The sequence below is a fragment of the Triplophysa dalaica genome, chromosome 5 (assembly GCF_015846415.1).
Source record: "Triplophysa dalaica isolate WHDGS20190420 chromosome 5, ASM1584641v1, whole genome shotgun sequence".
Taxonomy (NCBI): Eukaryota; Metazoa; Chordata; class Actinopteri; order Cypriniformes; family Nemacheilidae; genus Triplophysa; species Triplophysa dalaica.
The window spans coordinates 12,828,328-12,847,474 of NC_079546.1; the positions used below are offsets into that span (position 1 = coordinate 12,828,328).

A 19,147-nucleotide genomic window follows, 5' to 3' on the forward strand; every position below is an offset into this window, starting at 1 on the left:
ATAAAAAATAAGGTGTTCCCTGAAGATAAACCGATAGACAGAATAGACCAGTAGGAATGCCAGTGTGCCAGTCAAGAGTTGTAATGCAACTATCACTCAAACAATAAGAATGGGAAATGGCATAAAATACAATTCAGTGCACTGGGGAGTTGCTGTATAAACTATTCATGTAAAATGAATATGTTTGAATGTTTATTTATTTGGAAAAACACGTCAATTTCTCTTCTACCTGACACATTCTGCCGCAGTTGGTGTCCTGGAATATTGTGCATGACAGTCCTTGACTCTATGAAAAACAAATGTGACAGTTATCAGAAATATAATGACGCCCCCCTCTCTGTCAATCATGTCGACTATTGTTTTGACACCTAGAGCAAATAATATATCAATAATTAAGGCAGTATTGTGATAATAGTTATCAGAATAATAGTGAATAAAAATATTGAAATGTTACCATTAAGCTACATAAAGATGCTGTGAATTGTGAGCTTGTCAATCAGCTGCATTCTTTCTTAAAAGTTTTTGCCTGTTTTTTCAGGAGGGCAACCTTTATAAATAACAATTTCACTATCAGAACATATAATTATTAGAAAAACTAAATATAATGATGATTCTCAAGCTCCAAGACCCCACACTATATTCTTTAACATTCCAAGGCCCCCCACCACTGACAAAAAAAAACATATATAAAAAAATCTTGTTTTTTAGTTGTATTTAGTTGTAATGTATTTCAGTGCTCATTTTTTTAATAATAGTCATCTTGAAGCCCCCTTGGAAGTAAGCTGGGGCCCCCTTTTGGCTGATTGGATCTCCTGTTGAGAACCAGATCTTACTATAACAAATCAAATGTATACAAATATTACAAAATTATATGAATTCAGTTACATTGTAAAATACTTTGAATTGTAATGAGATTTTGTCGGGAGGAATAAAAAACCCCACAATCCACTGCAAACTCACAATTAGGTCTGATCCAGTTTGCTATACAAAGCGCCTTTTGACCAACTCCCAATGGATTAAATAGAGATTGGATCACACGCAATCTGTGATACATTGGGAGTTTTGGGAGTAGCACATTCATAACTGTTTTATGCTAATGTCATGTAGTATGGTCATTTGTATTTGACACCTTGTTCTCACTTTACTGTAGTAACAAATGGCTTATTTTACATTAATCTTTTGTTGACCTTGACACTTGTTTTAACAGCAGAGTTAGTCAGCCCCTTTTGGTGGATGCCACACTGTTGCTCCACATTTTATGAGGCCAAAAATCATCTTTATCTACTGACAATTTTTTTTACAACTTATGAATTCAAAATATTTAGTATACTAAAAATGTATGGCAATGATATTTTGTCATTGTCATTGGTGTAATGGCACACCAACCAGATTTCAAATTCAATAACACATTGTTGAATTGCTGTATATGTCAAGTGCATCTGCTTCACTACCCACAGAGAGCAGCTGATTTGCCAGCTAAATCATGAGTCAGTCATCATCAAAGATGCTCCAACATGTGCTGATGTAATGTCACTTTCTCACTGGCCCGTGCCTTTGTTGAATATGCATGTCAGCTGTTTAAACGTGTCACTTCCTGTCGTGTCACAAATAGACGGTTGTCAAGATGTTACAAGGCTGAATATGGCAGCTAAGAGCCGAATCCAGCCTTTATTTTGTAGATGCAATGATTCTTCGTATAGTAATTTTAAGTGTGTGTAAGTAAAAGGGCTGAATGAAGGAATTTGCATTGATCAATTTGGGTCTCCTGTATTCCAAACACATTGCTTTCCTGTAGCTCAGTGGTAAGAGCATTGCGTTAACAACGCAAGGTCGTGGGTTCGACAAACTTAGAAACAAATGTATAGGATAATGCAATGTAAGTCGCTTTGGATAAAAGCGTCTGCCAAATGCATAAATGTAAATGCTTAAGTGAAAGGGAACCATAGAAAGAAACCCTTTAGTGTTAATGCTTTGTTAACACCAAACACAAAGCATCGTGATCCTTGCTCTTTATTACTCGCGGGAATAGTTTGTTATCTTTACCCAAGTGACACGGAAAACATTGTGCGACGGGGAGTGCCTTTATGCGCCCAGATGTGTGTCAAACAGTAGGTGTTCCAACTTGTGAGGATAACACATTTGATGCAATCACGCCTCTTGATTTGCGTCATTCGTGGCATGAGTTTGCATCTATTTGCTTCATTGCAATGACTTTGTATGTAATTTAGTTGCGCAAATCGCTTCATTCGTGTTGGGGTGAACTCAGCATTAAAGTAAACATAGATCTCTGGTGCCAATTGAAAAGTTGTGTTGAAACCATTCAAATATTCAATTATACATGCAATGACCCTGCCTAAAGCATTCAGTTATGTACTTGTCCCCAAAGAAAATTATATTAGGTTGAAATAAAGACTGAATAAATTGAAAAAAGAGAGTGAAAGAGATTCGAGAACTGGAGATGAACACAATATTCCCAGCACCCTCATGCTTTACCCATTTATCCATCTATATTCTTTAGTTCCACTTGATCTTTCTCGCCATTTTTCTAGCTGTGGCGGCACAAGGCTGATCTATTTGTGATTTGTGATTTGCCGTGATAGTGACAGAGCTGATTGGATTATGTTTTATGTGCTCTACCATGAACATGCAACCTCTGCATGTGAACCGTACCACCTGCCAGCACATTTTGTGCACATTTTCACCACCAAATGTCGGCTAGTCAATCATAGCAGTTCAGTAGTAAGTGAATCAGAAGTACTTTGCATTCACAAACTATGATGTAAGTGAACTGTACATCAGATTTCTGGTGTGGTCTGAGTTTGTACTAATCTTGCAAACTGACCTAAAAGTAACTTAGTTTAGGTGACATAACCAGTCATTGATAATAATATGAGCAGATTCGATTTCTTACGGTGCTTTATTAGTGCATTTTTATTCTCTCTCTTTATATGCCCTGAGAAAAGGGATAGTTCCCCCAAAAATGAAAATCTCTTTTCTGAGAAAATTGCTTTCTTTCTTCTGCAGAACACAAACGAATATATTTTTTAAAACGAACAACGACAGTACCCATTTACTTCTACTGTACAGACACAAAACCAGTGCAAGTCATTGGGTACCGTCATTGTTCCTGTTTATCGACATTCTTCAAAATATCTTCTTTTGTGTTAGCAGAAGAAAGAAAGTGTGCATGAGTGAAACTTTCTTATATAAGTTTACTAGTCTTTAACTATTAAAAGTTAATAGTCATTAAAGTCCCACCATAAATGATTATAAATCACTAAATTCAGACGGCCTTGTAATTTTTAATGTCTTTGTTGGGAAACACATAAACATCAATATGACAAATACCAAAGTTGAGTAATAATGATCAAAAGGCCCCATTCATTTCTACTCTGTGGACACAAAACCAATGCAAGTGAATGTGGGCCAGTTAACTATATTCTTCAAAACTATTTCTTTTGTGTTCTGCGGAAGAAACTTTAAAATTACATGATGGCTGAATAATGACAGCATTTTTATTTTTGGGTGAACTATCACTTTCAAGAAAATTCCAATAGAGTAAGTAAGCAGTGAACAGTGAACTTACAATACATCTTACAATATGGAATCCTTTCTATAATTGTTAAGAAATATTATATATACCATTCTAACATAGATTGAAAAAAGCTTGAGTTCTACTTTTCCAAATATGACAATAAAATAAATTTCGGTTTATAGCTCTTTGCAACTATTACCTAACACATCATACATTATTTTTATTAGAACTAATTCATAGCTAATGACTTTGAAGAATGTAGTACCCAAGGGTTGATAATACAGTACAAACAGTGTGATCTTTCAACTGATGGTAAAATAATTAAAATGTGTTTTAATAAATGTTGAATTTAACAGCTAAATTAATATTAAGGAATATATTCGTTTTTAATTAAATAAAGATGTCATTGACATTTCAGATTATTTTTTAACTGTAAATGAACTTGAATCTGAGCTTGAAGCCTCTCTCACCTAAACCCATACTGAAAAGACAAGCATCACTATTTAAAGGGACACATCTATATTTGAAGACGAAACAAGGGAAGAATGATCTAATGCTTTCCTCTCTTACTGACTCATAATCAGACTGTCAAATCATGTTTCCTGCCCTGTGCTCTCCCCCGCATATAGGCAGTACACTTCGTCCCTTCATCGGTGTGTGTGAAATCTAAAATAGCAAGTACAGTTGTGTTTACTGCAATGTGATTCAGCAAAGGCTGAGTAACAATAACACCGCTTGAGTAATAAAACTGTAATAGTTGCATAGCAAATCTCAATAGAGTTGTAAATGCATTATATTGCAAGTATAAAAGTTTGTAATTGTCAGCTGAGTGGGTTGAGATTCTGCAGCTTTAGCTAAGGGTAAGATGTTGCATGTTATTTCTCGATCATTCTAAATGTTTTACTTCATATTCTGAAAAAAACATCTATTATTTAACATATATACACATAAATTGTTAAGCAACCAGTCCCTCCTGTTCTTTTAAATCTGAAATGCACCAGCTTTGGCTTGAATCAACATGCACCTGTGCCAAAACTGACCAAATGAATCCAAAAACCAAAGTCAAATGTCTTATGTTGGCCAGGTTTAATGATTCCATTTGACCAAATAAGCTAGGCACTTTATTCATAGTCCAGGTTCTATTTGCACACACACACACAAAATTTCAGGTTGGTAACAACATGATAGCGAGGTGGAGTAGCATATATGCTCTAAAAGTGTTAAAATAGTTTGATCGCAGGCAAATGTTTCCATTTCAAATAATTGAGATATTAAAGAGATCTCATGTGAAGTTTCTTTGCTATGGGTTTGGTGCTGCAGTTGTACTGTGTATAACATTTTTGTGTTTTCTGTGTGCCGAGTGTGTTAATGAAAGGTATTGTATTTTGTTTACTTCACTGTTTATATATGAAACATACGGTAGTATGTGCATTCGTGTGTAAAGCAAACAACAACCTGATGTATTCCTGTGTCGGTCGGAATTCTTAATGTATTCCTGTACGTCACAGGTCTTTAAATAACATCACCCTGATCTTGCTGTGATGAGAAGCCATTATTTATCTTCTTCACAATCTTTCAGTTTTCCTTCTTTTAGCCCTGGTGGCTTGGTGTAGTCATCCATTACCATAGTGCTGATGTCCACACTTCTCTGCTCATTATCGGTACATCTCAGCACCTTCATGCATCATGTGCCATCAGTCAGGTCAAGGGCTCGACCCCCATCCATCTACCCCTGAGTCGACATTCCAGTGCTTGTGGATCTCTTTTTATTTCCCTTTTACACAAAACTTAACCAACATACCAATGGAACTGGTTGACTGTTAGAACATTTGTATAGTTTCAAAATTAATTTCAGTGAAAATACCTTATGGGACAAAAAGCTGCCATATCATTATTTATAAACACAAAAGCAAGATTATAAGATTGTGCTTGTTCAATGCCGGTCCTTGAGGTCCAATGTCCTGCAGAGTTTAAATAGAATCTAATTCCATACCCACCTAAATAGTCTATCAATTGAACTAATTTTGCTAATTCAAAGCAATTCAACGACCTCCTTCGTACAGTTAAGTATGATTTGCTTTCGCACCAGGGACGTTAGGTTTATGGGCGGGGTTAGGGGTGGGGCTTCAGTATTGCTTTTTTCTAATAATATGAATAAGCCATATGTTAAAATAGTTACGGATTCCTGTGAGATTAGGTTGGACAATTTGTAGAATTTACAGATAGGTACACAATACAGTAGTGTACTAGGTTTGGCTGCTAAACACAATACTGTGTTGTTTATAAACCGCCAATACTTCAGACTGAACATTTAACACTGAATGCTGATTACAAAATGTACATTTCATAAAAACTGATGTCAGACAATGCTAACATTCCCAAAGCAAATGTGCACTAAAATAAAGAGTATTCTCCATTTGTGAATTCACATCCAACAAATTTCCTGCGGGCATGTGTGGTAAATCAATTCACTTTGAGTTAGCCTAGTTCAAGTCGATATCTGTCCCCCTTGGGTCATTGGCTTCAAAAATTCGCTCTTCTCTTGATAAAATGAATGATGTTCAAAAGTAATCTATGAATTTCTTATTATGTCAGCACTTTTTACCAATAACCCCTTAAAGAAATCACTCTGGGTCTGAGTTGGATGGCATCATAATTTCTTTGATAATATTCATTCTTTATCTCATGACCCTTGGCCATCTTTCTTTGTCTGTTCTTATTTTAAAGCTTATTCGCTGTGTTTCCTGTTCTTTCTTAATTCTAATACAACACAAAATGTGTAGACGCAGTCTCTTCGTTGCGCACAGCAGTAATTTGAGCTGCAGTGAGGAGAGATTGCTCAGGGTAATACATTCCCAGCACAGTCAAATGGGATAAAAGTGTTTACTGTACAAAGAAGTAAGCTCTAAAATGTTTTTGGATTTTCTCTTCTGCTTGGCACAATATTTAATTCATTCTTCACAACTTCGCTACGAGATTGTTAGTAGTCCCAGCCTCAGACGCCCACAGTCTGTTCACTGATCCCTGTCCACAGTCTGTTCACTGTCTGATGCGCACTGCTCAAATGGCAAAAGCCGTCTAAATGGCAAAATGACTACGTTCACAAATTAGATTTTTTTTCCACGTGTGAGATTGAAGGATAACAGTAGTTTGTGGGTCAGACAATCCATTCCTGTCGAATTGGCTGTTTCTAGTGGACCAGGCTTGATGCTGATTGTTAAATACTGTATGTGGATGCACAGGCTTTATATTTAAAATAAATGTATCAGGTTGGCAGACCGTAACTTAAAGTTCATTCAGCTTTACATTTTATTCATGCATTTCAATGTATCCCATGACCTTGGCATGGCTAGTGCCATGCTTCATGCACCATTCAAATGTAAGGTTTTGAAAAAGTTTAGCGAAACTAAGAAAAAGCACTACATATTTTGGAATAAAAAAGCCTCATTAGAAAGCCTAGTTGAGTGAAATTAGAATCAATAACAGCAAACTACAGTTTGCTGGTGACTGGATGGGTTTATTGATCATGTCAAACAGGCTTGAAAGCTTCTAACCCTCATGGCATTTGTCTTTTAGTTAAGACATTTGTGAGAGGCTTCTTTATGTTTTTGAGGTGGAGACAGTTTATCCATATTTGAATTGTTTTATGTTATCTACTTTGTCCGACATTTCTCTATAAATGTCTTGAAAATAGAAACAAATCAGACCCAGAGTACAGGTAAAACATACATGGCCTGTAGAAGTTCATTGGCCCCGTAGTTCCGGTCTGTGTTTTGTAATAATATGACATATTTTACATTTAATTTAATTAAAATTAATATTAATAATTTATTGCTTATTAATTGTATTAAATGGAATTAAAAATATTCAACAGTCATTGGTTCATTGCGGAGGTTTATCTGAAGTTAAGTTTGTGCCACTTAGCGTTTGTTTATGTTGTTGCCACAGAAAACCATCCATAGCTCAGATCATTACACCTTGTCTACACCGGATCTCTTTCTACACTCGCTGCATCCAGTTTGGACAAAATATTTAATTAAAATGGGTTCTAATGCATTTTATTGTCTATATTATAGGGAAAAAAATGGTTAGATGTGTCAACAATAACGTATTAATGTATTAATGCCTGCGATTAATTGTTTCAGATTAACGCATTAAAAATATTTAACGCAATTTACGTTGCATCTGTTTGTTCTATTGTCATCTATTATATAATCACGCTCTTATTCATGTAAAGGCTTTTAAACCACTTAAGCACGATTTGAAATAGTTGCTTTGACGCGCACGTATTATAATGTAAAAGTTTATTTAAAAAGTATCTTTAAAAAACATTAATGCTATGTGTGATTAATCGTGATTAATCACAGAAAAAATTAGTGATAATTCAGATTTTTTTATTGATTGTCTGCACTAGTTTTAATTCACAATCAAAATTTGATCGGAGTACATGTTGAGATACTTTTGAGATCTTCTCTAAAGCATGTTGCAAATCACATGTGAAACATCTTCTGGAATAAGCTAATAATCAACATCACAGCTGATCATTAAACCTTTAGACACACAACCAAATGAAAGTGAAATTCAAGGCAGTTGAAAGTTTATAAAGGCATTTGATTAGACAGTTATTGTCAAAACTACTCTAGCACATTATGTGGTATTACATAGCAGATGAGCTGGTGCATTTGTTGCACTGTTAGAAACGCCTTCCAAACCCCCAAAAGTATAATAATTAATGTTTTTGCTATTTGCCCAGAGTGCAGTTATAGCTCTAGTCATACAAATTGTGGGTGGATATGGGATTGTTAAAAAAATGCTCTTTCTTTCCACTGGCGCTTGAGCTGATTCTGTGACAGTGAGGGGGCAGAACAGCAGCGGGGAGTACCAGCAGAAATGGGCACACACAAACACGCGCACACACACACACACACACACACCGTTAGAACTACAGGAATACTGAACATCTTCAACATTCTCAATAAAGTTTGCACAATGGTATGCCACGGGTAGTTGGATTATTTTTAAAAAACAACAACAATTAAAAAATTTTTTGCAAATAACAAACATAATATTATTATTAACCTATTATTATAAATTAATAATATAATTATTTACCCTATTTTTCCTCTTTTTTTCTTGTATGTTTCCCTATAACAGAGGTAAATTGAGCTATAATGAAAAGGAGATGGAATTTTTTTTTTTTTTAAATGAGTTTGGAAAAAGCGAATCATAGTCGGAGAGGAACATTTTAAGAGGCACACACAGAGATCTCAGAAAGGAAAAAATATAGATGATGTCAGAGAAGGAGATGTAACAAGAGACAAGGGCAGAGAGCGAGTTCATTTAAGTTTAAAAGAAGCTTCAACTTATAAAAATAGACAGCACTTCGCTTGCTTTTACTGCCATTGCACTCACATACTGTACTCACACACACACATTGTCTGTAATGCTGTGTGTGTGGATATCTGTCATCCTGCATGGCACCAGCCTTTCGCTACCGTTTTACCTGAAGTGTGTATTTGTGTGCTCTCTAGTTCACGCACTTTGTCTTTTGATTTCCCAGCAGCCCTGTGACTTCTCACTTCTACCTATTTTCACATCCCCTCGCTCTTTGTTTGTTCTCCCTTTGTCCTCTAGAAAATGATGTGCCTGTGCTCGACAAAAAACAACAAGAGACATTCTCCACGAGCCGCTCATGGCTTTTCTAACTATTTACAAGTTGCAGATGCAAAACCTGCAAAACCTGCAAAAGAAACAACAAAGGCATAATACATTTTAGGAAGGCAGATATTTTCACAGACAATGAGCATTCTGTTTTTTTAGAACGGTCTGTTTTTGTTCTTTGCTAGTTCCAACTATTAAAGGGAAGCTGAACATCTATTATTCATATATTCCCCTTTACTGGAAGTTGTAAATTGAATTGATTCGACTTAAAGTCAAATGGAATGGCTCTATTTTGCAGTGCATAGTGATGTCTGAAGCCCATTTCTCTAAAATTTAAATCTTGACTCTACATATTGTTTACACATGCTCATTGGTCTATGACACAAAAATTATCAGTGCATTTTATTGTATGGTATCTTAATAAGAAGATAAATCTTATTCATGCTAATAGGAGTTTTCGTGCTAAGAAACTGCCCATCACACAAATCAATGTTTTAAGGAAAGCAAACTACTTTTATCAGTGTTCCATTGATTATTGTAAGTCTTTAAACAATTGTAAACATTTAAGAGTGCAATCTGTACATTTTCTGTTAAACGTTAACAAGAATCTTGAGCAAGTTCAAATCTTTCTTGGGACCTTACTCTTATTCCCAATGGGAAGCTTGTAATAATGGTAACATATCATAATAGGAATAAACTAGGTGGTTTCTCTTTCAACAGCCTGTCAACAGAAGCCATGTGTTCAAAGAAAATGACTATAAAGTTTCACCAGTGACTAATTATTTTAGGGGGCTCTTAAAGGTGTTTAATATATTCTGTATTTTCTCTCTTCGCTGCTTTTGCGGTCTTCACTTTAAAAGGTTACTAGTGAAATGCATAAATTTAAAGGAAAGCTATGCGTACGACCTTTATTATTATAAAAGAACGGGTCCTAAAATATCTTGAAAGCATTATTATCCAAATAGAACTGGAAGACATTATTTCTAATATTTAATGTAGGCCTATGACGTACTGTATTATGCATTACTGCATGCTTAACATGTGCTTTTTACTTTTATTTAGAAGACAAAAAGATAAGCAGTGTTCTCTCCCTGAGCTCAAGTATTATTTCGTCAAGCTCTCTGATTTCCACTTTTATTTCTCCAATCCTTTTCCTCCCTTGGGTATATCCTGTGCCACACTGCATATGTTCCCTGTAATGTTCTGATTTCGTGCTCACTGACTCCTGTCTTATCGCCTTAGCCATTTCTGGAAGGAGCTGATCTTTATCGCTCATTTCAATCCCGACGGCAACGCCAGAAATGCTTGTTGAAGTCGGGTACATGCAGTTATTTAAACACATATCATATGGAGACACAGGATAATTTGTCTTATTTTCAAGGTTAATTATATCCATGTTGGTTTGAAAATGCTGTTTTAGTGTGAGGCAGTATTTATTTTGTGAATTTTTAAGCTCTTGTACTGTTGCAATATTGCCATATTTTGAAAGGCTGAGAATTGGAACCCAGTACAATAGTAGTTTTGTTTTGCCAACGTTTCTTGTTTGACAGAGAAACCACTCTAGCTCTGTTCCAAAACCTACGGAAAATGCCTTGCTGCCTTCTTTGGCAGATTATAAAGTAACTGTAGTTCATCCTCCTTTGTAGAAGTTTAAGATTTGCAATCACTATTGGTTTTTTAATGTTTGGTTCTGATGGTTCTTTGCAAATTATATGTTTTTTTGGGCTCTGAGGCACATCATTAAAGTTCTAACATTTATTTTATGCAGGCATCTTACTTTGTTTTGGAACAGAGTTATTGTGTCATGATCCTGCGTCCCCGTGTCATGTTTTTCTAGTCTTGTGGCAGGGTCATGACAGCCCCACGTCTTTACTGTGGAGAGACACATGGCGTTGTTTGTTTTGACATGCCATGCGCTCGTCTCCGGTCTCGTCTTTGTTCACGCCCTCTCGTTTCCTCATTATTGATTGTAAATTATTTCATGCCCCGCACCTGTTTCCCTCTTGATTTCGTCCCCTATTAATACCCTTGTGTTTTCTGTCTTGTGCTAGTTCATTTTGATTTGTGCGTTTCATTGTGGCTTGTGTTGCTTGCAGTGTTCCTCTGAGGAGACTTGTGGCTATCATTTGCTCCAAGGAATTTCCTGTTTTAGTCTAGTCTAGTTGGTCATAGTTTTTGTCAAGTGTTGTATTTAGTCTAGTCAACTGTAGTTAGTCTATGTTCCTATCAACTTTTCGTGTATTGTACCCTTGTACTGTTGTTGGTCCCCCTCGTGGGTTTTTGTATTGTGTTTATTATTAAAATCTTAATTTCCACCCGCTAGTTCCTGCGCCTGGGTTCTCTGTCCTTGCAATGCCTGACATATTGTGTGCCCCTACTCGCTTTCTTCATCCTCAAGAATCTTTAGAAAGACAAATACTGTATGTGAATCCAATTCAACTGCATGCAACAGCCAGAAATTGTGCACCATCCATCATTTTACATATACAAACCTGCAAATCAATGCTAACAACCTATCAACCATCAAGACTGACTCCATTTACAATCAGCGGTTTCCTTCTTTGTCGTCCCCATTGCCATGTTATCTGGATGGAAAGATAATTGAGTTTCACTGCTTCATGCATACATTGATGTCGCCAGAGCCTTTTAAAAGCCTGCCAATGTGCAGTTTTCTGACTTTGACCTGCCCTGGTCCACTAGCACTCTGTGATATTAGGCTGTGCTTAGACAAACGCACACAGGACCTGAGCGCTTTTAATGTCTCTCAGTGTCTCACACACATACACAATCCCACTTGCTGATGCTAAAAGAGAAAGGGTCAGAGATGGAAAGTGAGGGATAGAAGTGTGCAAGTGGGTAGAGGACGCAGGGGGCGTAAGGGGTATAGCCCAAACAGAATGACAGGTGAAGAAAAATCGAAACAGTGAGATAAAGTGACACAGGTAAAGATGAAAACAAAAATAAACAGCTTACGGTCTGTGATGAGAGATCTGTGGTCCTTTATTAATATTTGCTTGCCATTTGACAAGCAAAACATATGGCAACGGTGCCAAACGCTGTCATCTGCATTCCCATAGACTCCATTAAGAGGTATCTCCCTAACTCCAAGACTGCTGTGGTAAGGCCATTGGCATAACTGATGCCCTTGGAACTCTAATTGGTATTTTTTTAACCAGTGGAATTCTCTAGTTTTACAGTGCCAAAGTGACACAAAATACATTTGATTGGGGTGCATTTTTTATAAATTTGATAATACACAATACTTGTGTTTATTTTACAACCCCATCAGTTAACAATCTGATATTGCTGCTGTCCTTCTGAATTCAAACCTCTATATTTTGTGGTTTTTATTTTTTCCAAATATCTAACCAAAACATGGCAAAACGATTTGTCAAAACAGTCGTATTCACTTAAAAAGTATGGTTTTATTGAGAGGTTTAAGAAGGACAGAGACGATATTTAATTAACTTAATCTTATTCAAAGAACTGGTGACAATCTCACAATCTCATAAAAAGATTATATATACTGTAAATGATGCCAAAATTTTGCTTGTATTTTAAAGGGTTCAGGAAAAATAACCATTTGAGTGAAACTATGTGCTGGGCTAGAATGGGGGTGCGCTTCAAGAGGTTTAAATGAACTATAGTTCTGACATGCCCTCTCGGAGGGTTTAGCATCGTAGTGTACATGACTTAAATATATTTGGTCTTGGCAGAATAGATCTGCTACGCTGCTGCTGCCGCAGAAGAGCAAGTACGATGACTTGCTACTGCCAATACATCTACAAAATGCTGCTGTGTGCATATAAGGAATACTGCTGCTGCATATATAACATATATGAATAAACCCTGCATCGATTTAGTGATCACCTTGTGCCAGATCTATGGAGGAGGGTTTCTGAATAGCACTGCACTGCTACAACGATCACTAGCCAAGATTTAAACGTAGAACAGCCAGCTCATTGGCTGCTGATACGGAAGGAACCAATCAGCCGTGTAGTAAAGTTATTACGTGAGATTGGTTTAGACTTTAGGACTGCGCCATCTAGAGTTTCGTGCCAGAACTTTCTCCGTCATTTGTGATGTAAAGGTTTTGTTTCCCACCTCTTTAAGCTACTGTGTACACTTTCATGCTCTGGTTTTTTGAGAAGAATTATATCTAGACGCAAAATGGCACATACAGTATAGGGCATCACACTATTGTGGGATAGCTGTTAAGTTAACAAAGTCACTAAATGCTACTTTGAGCGGGACCAGAAGAGTTAAAAATAAATGTAAATTAAAAAGAGTTTAGGGTGCCTTTAAGTAATATCAGACATGTGGTGTTATGTTATGTTTAATCCCCATCCATAAAACGAGGGACAAATTAAAGGTACAGAAAGGCATAAAAACTATAGAATATATATCACTTGATTACCCCCCAAATAATAATTTAGTGTCACTGGTAATATATAATAGTGTTTAACACAATGCCACTTTCTCACCCCACTGCAAATTTCATACATGAGATCATGCCCTGACAATTGTTCCCATCAGAATTGCTGTATGTTAGCTTGAATGCCTCCGGTCTCTTACAGGTTACAGAACATCAGTGCAGTAAAGAGCAGTGAATAAACCTCTTTGAGTGCCAGTTACATAGACAAACCTTAAACCAACATATTATTCATAAGATTATGCTACTTTCTCGAACAGTTTTTTCTGACCTGATTTTGACCAATTTATCTAGATTTTGTAAGCAGGTTTTCAAGTTATTCATCGTACTATACACGTAAAGTAAATGGCTGAATATAGAATTGTGTTGTACATGTAAACACACTCCGTGCTAGCTGCATGACTGTGTCTTCTGTCTGTGTGTGTCACATGTTCGGTGTCACAAGTCACTGTCTGTCCCACCCTCCCCCTATGGTTGTCAGGTAACTTTCTCAAGTCCATCCTTGAATGGACAATAGGGTCCAGGGCCCCAAAACAATCACTTCATCTCTTTCTCTTTGCCCTGCTGGGCACAATTGAAAAGGGAGGGAGAGATTAATATTGACCCATCCCTAGGCCACGCCCCCTGAGCTGGAGGACAAGGTCAAATGGTGCCTGGTCATCAGGCTGACTCTTCGTTTTCTCCTCCTTTCAGCAGTGAAGAGCCACCATCCCCTCCTTGCACTGCTACACCTTCCCCCGTGGAAAATGTATCGCCCACACCTTGCACTCCTGATAACAGTGCAACCCAGCCAGAGGTTCAGGTGACTCCTCAAGTTGCAGAAAGCACCACATCGTCTGTAGATGAAGGAGGGGGAGATGGAGATGGAGGTGGAGCTCCAGAGACAGGGAGTGCACAGGTGGACGAGGAAGAGGTGGAGGTACAGGAAATAGAACAGGAAGAAGAAAAACCCCAGGTGCCTCAGCAACCACAACTGGAACAAGAGGAGGAGAAAAAAGAGCCAGAGGAGCAAGAGAGGGAAGCAACGTGTACGGGAGGTGCGGGAAGGAGGCCGAGCTTGCATCACACTGCCTCACCAATCAGAGTACAGAGGAATGGAACGTGCTGCCACTCCACAACCTCGGACTATGAACTCTCGCTCGACCTCAAAAACAAGCAGGTAGGGAGCAAGGCACTGTGGGATTGTGGTCTTGGCTATGTGTGGGTGTGGTTGATACAGGCACAAGGATTGGATGTTGTGCTTCTTTTGGTTGCTTTGAGGTGGCTGAGTTTGAGGTTTAGGTGACTCAGGGCACTGAGGGCAGTTAGAAATTTAAAGGTTGATCATTCATCCTCATCTCATACACATACATCACCATCTCCATCAGCTTTCTAACCTTTCAGTAGGCCTGCATCGAATCTGTGCAGACTGGTTGAACACATGCAGAATTTGTTGGAAAACAGGAACACAAAGTACAATAAAATTGAATAAGACACAACTATAAATGCTTTAACTCCCATACTTAAAGAGGTTTAACCACTAAATATTCTTGCCATGTTGTATATACTCTGTCCCCTGGCTAATAATTGGTCCATTGTTTTAAAACGGAGGGTGAAAAACATTGGCAGTAAAATTGAAGTAATATGAATATATAAACATGGAGTTTGGGGGTTCCTAAAAATTTGCAGATTCCATGCAGGCCTACAGTACATGTCCTTTTTATTGCAATGAGATGAGATATGTTAAAAAAGATGCAATGTAAAATGTGAAATGTAAAAGGATGAAATATATGTAGCTATATTGCAAAATTTAACAAATAGCTGTCATAAACATGACATTAATTTGGTCGAACTAAAAAAATCCCAGTATTCACCGCAACAAACTTTATGATCTAAATATTTTCTAAGGTTATCGGGTCATTGAGAAGAATTATGAATAAAAATTCTGTAATAAAAAAACGCTAATTAAAATAAACCTTTTTAACCGATAAATTTCCTTTATATATTTAATATTATTAAACTATTTTGTTGTTATTATGGCCTTATCAATTTTAAGTCAAGTATCCATTTTGATTAACATGAAGAGCAGTTTTTGTGTGGCATTGGTGTCTATGTACGAGTCCAAGTCGATCAGTTGTGAGCTCAATAATGTTTATAGTTTGATATAAGCAGTAGATTACAATGTAGATTACTAGGATTAAGCTTCATTGTTTCTGTACTTTGGTAGAATTATATTGGCTTCATAGAACAAACATGTTGCTTTAACGATAGAACAGAAAACACCTGCAGCCTCAATTTCAGAGAGTTCCTTGAAAGGGTATATTGTGATGTCTAAGAGAAGGACATTGAGATGACAGTGAGAGATAGAAAGAGTGACAGGAAAAGAGTTGGATGTAGAGAGATTGGGTGGAAAGGTTGTGTTGTCATGGTAACCCAGAGGCGACCTAAAAATTCCCATGCCTCATTTTTTTCATTTTCTTGATGAATGTTTATATTGCAAATTGCCGTCCCCCATTGGTTGTGCTGAGAATTATCTAAAGGTACAGCACAGTGTTTGCTATACCAAATTACTATTCTACCTTTAATATAAGAAGACTTTAGGCTTTAGATAAAATGTGCACAAACATCAGCAATAGAAAAAGATGGCAAAAAAATAATAATTTACGATTCAAAATGCACAATGTAAAAATAATGAGCCTAACAATTTTAAGTTAAATAAAATTAGCTTTATGAGTCAAACAAAAACTTAATTATATTGAACTAATTTAATAAATTGAGTTGTAAATTACTAGATTTTTAAAGACAACTCATTATAATTTAAATTGAATTGACTCATAAAGCAAATCTGATTTAATTAAAAAAAATGAATGAAGCGGTTTAACTGGAGTTTTTAAGATTTTTTTACAGTGCAGTAAGGCTTATTTACACTGATCAAAGAAACACCAATGAACACGTTTGTTGGATCAATGTAAATGACAATTTAGAATGTTGGTGTTTATTGGATCAGTGTGAATTAAGCTTAAAATTATATATGCTGTTTTATTGAACAGAGCTATGTTTTTGCCATATTATTGTAAAATCAACATGATGCCTTAAATGCAAAAGAAATAAACAAGAGCATTAGCCTGTTTGACAGTGTTTGTCACAGTCCAGAATAACATAATGACATCCTGTATGAAATTGGTCAGTTGTATTTACAGCATGCATTAAAATGATAATTTAATAATTATAAAGTGTGTACACAGATGGTAGCTTTGTATTCCGAAGAAAGTATACTCACAAATGTTTTATTGTGTTATAACAGATTGATTTTCGAGAACTCTGCATCAAACTTACATTCACAAAGAATTGGACCTATGCTGGAAGTTGTTACATCCCTAGGCTAAAGGTTAGAAATTCAGTCAGGTAGGCTCAGTGTCTAAATCAAGTAGGACATCAGAGGACAACTGACATTTTAGGCAAGCCGGCAAATCACAGGTCACAGATGTATAGGCTATATCAGTAGCCATGGTGATGAATTCAAGAGGAGACGTTGTACAATGAGGTTTTTTGTTGCTGTAGGGTCTGGTTTGTATGCCCTAAAAGCAATAAAACAGAAAGGAATCTAAGCCAGACATAGGTTATCATAATTATTGCAAGGGTTGCTGCTTATATTTATTATTGTGCCTGTATTGTCTATTGGTTTATAATAATACATTATTCATTTTTTTATGTCTACATATGAAAATACAAACATGGATATAATACCTGTAGGAACGTATAGATGTAGAAACATACGCTTGCAATCTAATTGACTACATCCATACATGTCCATGTAATGTATTTGTACTTTAGAAGTTGAGTATATGCGTTCACTTGTACAAATCTCTCTGTGTCCGCATTATGCCATTGATCTTCTGTCTGTAGAGGTGTGAAATCTCTCCTGAAGCAGAAAAGAGTTCTGAGTGCTGCGGATTAGTCGTAGAGAACACTAGTATCTCTCTCTCTTTCCCTGAGAAATGTGATTGCTCACAGAAATCCACACATTTTTTTAAATATATATAGAGATACACTGAAATACAAATACTCTAATCAGATAATACTTTAATTTTGTACATTTAATTAATTAATTCATATATATACTTGTTAATGTTTGTTTGATTGATCGATTAATTAACGGCAAGCAATTTAGGTTGCATTAGTTAAGTTATCTTTGCACTTTATTTTAAGGTATGTGTACCTATAGTGTGCTTACCTAAGAAAGTAATGGGTAGTATAAGGTATTGCTAAAGTTTCAGTAAGGTTCAGTGTTCATACCTAGTTATTACTCAGTTATTTACTGTAATAAGGAAACAGTGTGTAGATGGGAAACAGGACTGTAAAATAAAGTCCTACCAAAGTTATTTAGCTGTAGCGGTGGGCCTAGGAAACTGCGCTTAGAAAACTGGCAGCCTTGTTATTGAGTACTATACTCTTTTAAAGTAGAATTTTGTATATTTTTGGCATTTACATATATATAATGAAACAATGTTTTTTCTTTTTCTGTTACCTGAACTGAAAGATGCATGTTCATTTGTTATGATGCTCTAGTTCAGGTGGGCCAAACAAGCGTTGGCTTCTTCTAATGTGTAAATTAGGCTTACACATTTTAAACACACATTATTTGACTTGTTAGAACTTCGTTTTGTTTCTAATGCCAATTATTGTTCACTAACTGACCATCCTCGCAACCACCTCTAGAAAATTCCATTCCTCTGGCAGAATAATTGGTTTTCTCAAGTGCTTCGGAGATTCCATGGAGGATATTGGTCTTTAGAGTACAAATCAAACACTGTTTATCTCTATGACCTTTGTTTCCAGGTACTGCGGAAAATCTGTAGTATGTGATGCATTGCTATGAATTTCATCTTTCTATAATCACTCTGTAGAAATCCAGACTAATGAAAAATGAATGTTCGTGTGAAATTGGTTCATACACTTTCTCAAACTTCCACTTTATAAATAGAACTAAATCCTCTCTGCAGAAACTTTCTGGCAGTCTTTTCTGAAGCAGGAAAAAAGTTGAGCGTGTGTACTTGCCTTATACCCATCTCTAAACGTCTTTAAACAGTTTGATGAGTGGGTTATTAGAGCAATGAAAACAGATTGTATCCTATCGTTTTACAGTAGGCTATTCTCTTGATACGTTTGCCAGCCTGAGATTAATATTTAGAAAAATGGGCCAAAAGAGCATTGTCATGCTCAAATTATTAGCCATTTTTTGTCAGAATCAGTGTACATCGGTATACCACAAGACATACACAAGTGCAAAACTTATTTTGTTACAGATCCACATACAAAACTGGTCAACAATAAAAATGCTGGTCCAATTTAGGAAATGTTATCATTGAGTATTAATCTCCAAATCAAAAAACTTTTCAGCCCGCGACCCCAAAAATAACAGTACCAGGGACTCGAGACCCCCACTGTCCTCGGAGATGGGTAAATTATATAAATATTTTGCACAACTGTGCATTGTCTGATATCAACCAACGTTTCATTTCGACAAATAAAAATATACT

At 36.4% G+C, this 19,147-nt stretch overlaps 1 protein-coding gene across 1 annotated transcript in view; it reads left to right on the forward strand.

Moving 5' to 3' along the window:
- Window positions 1-19,147, forward strand: part of iqsec3a (IQ motif and Sec7 domain ArfGEF 3a) — a 189,141-nt gene that overhangs the window by 118,963 nt on the left and 51,031 nt on the right. Inside the window, exon 5 of the mRNA XM_056747447.1 lies at window positions 14,322-14,787. Within this exon, the coding sequence (XP_056603425.1) occupies window positions 14,322-14,787 (466 nt within the window). The remainder of the gene's footprint in view (window positions 1-14,321; window positions 14,788-19,147) is intronic.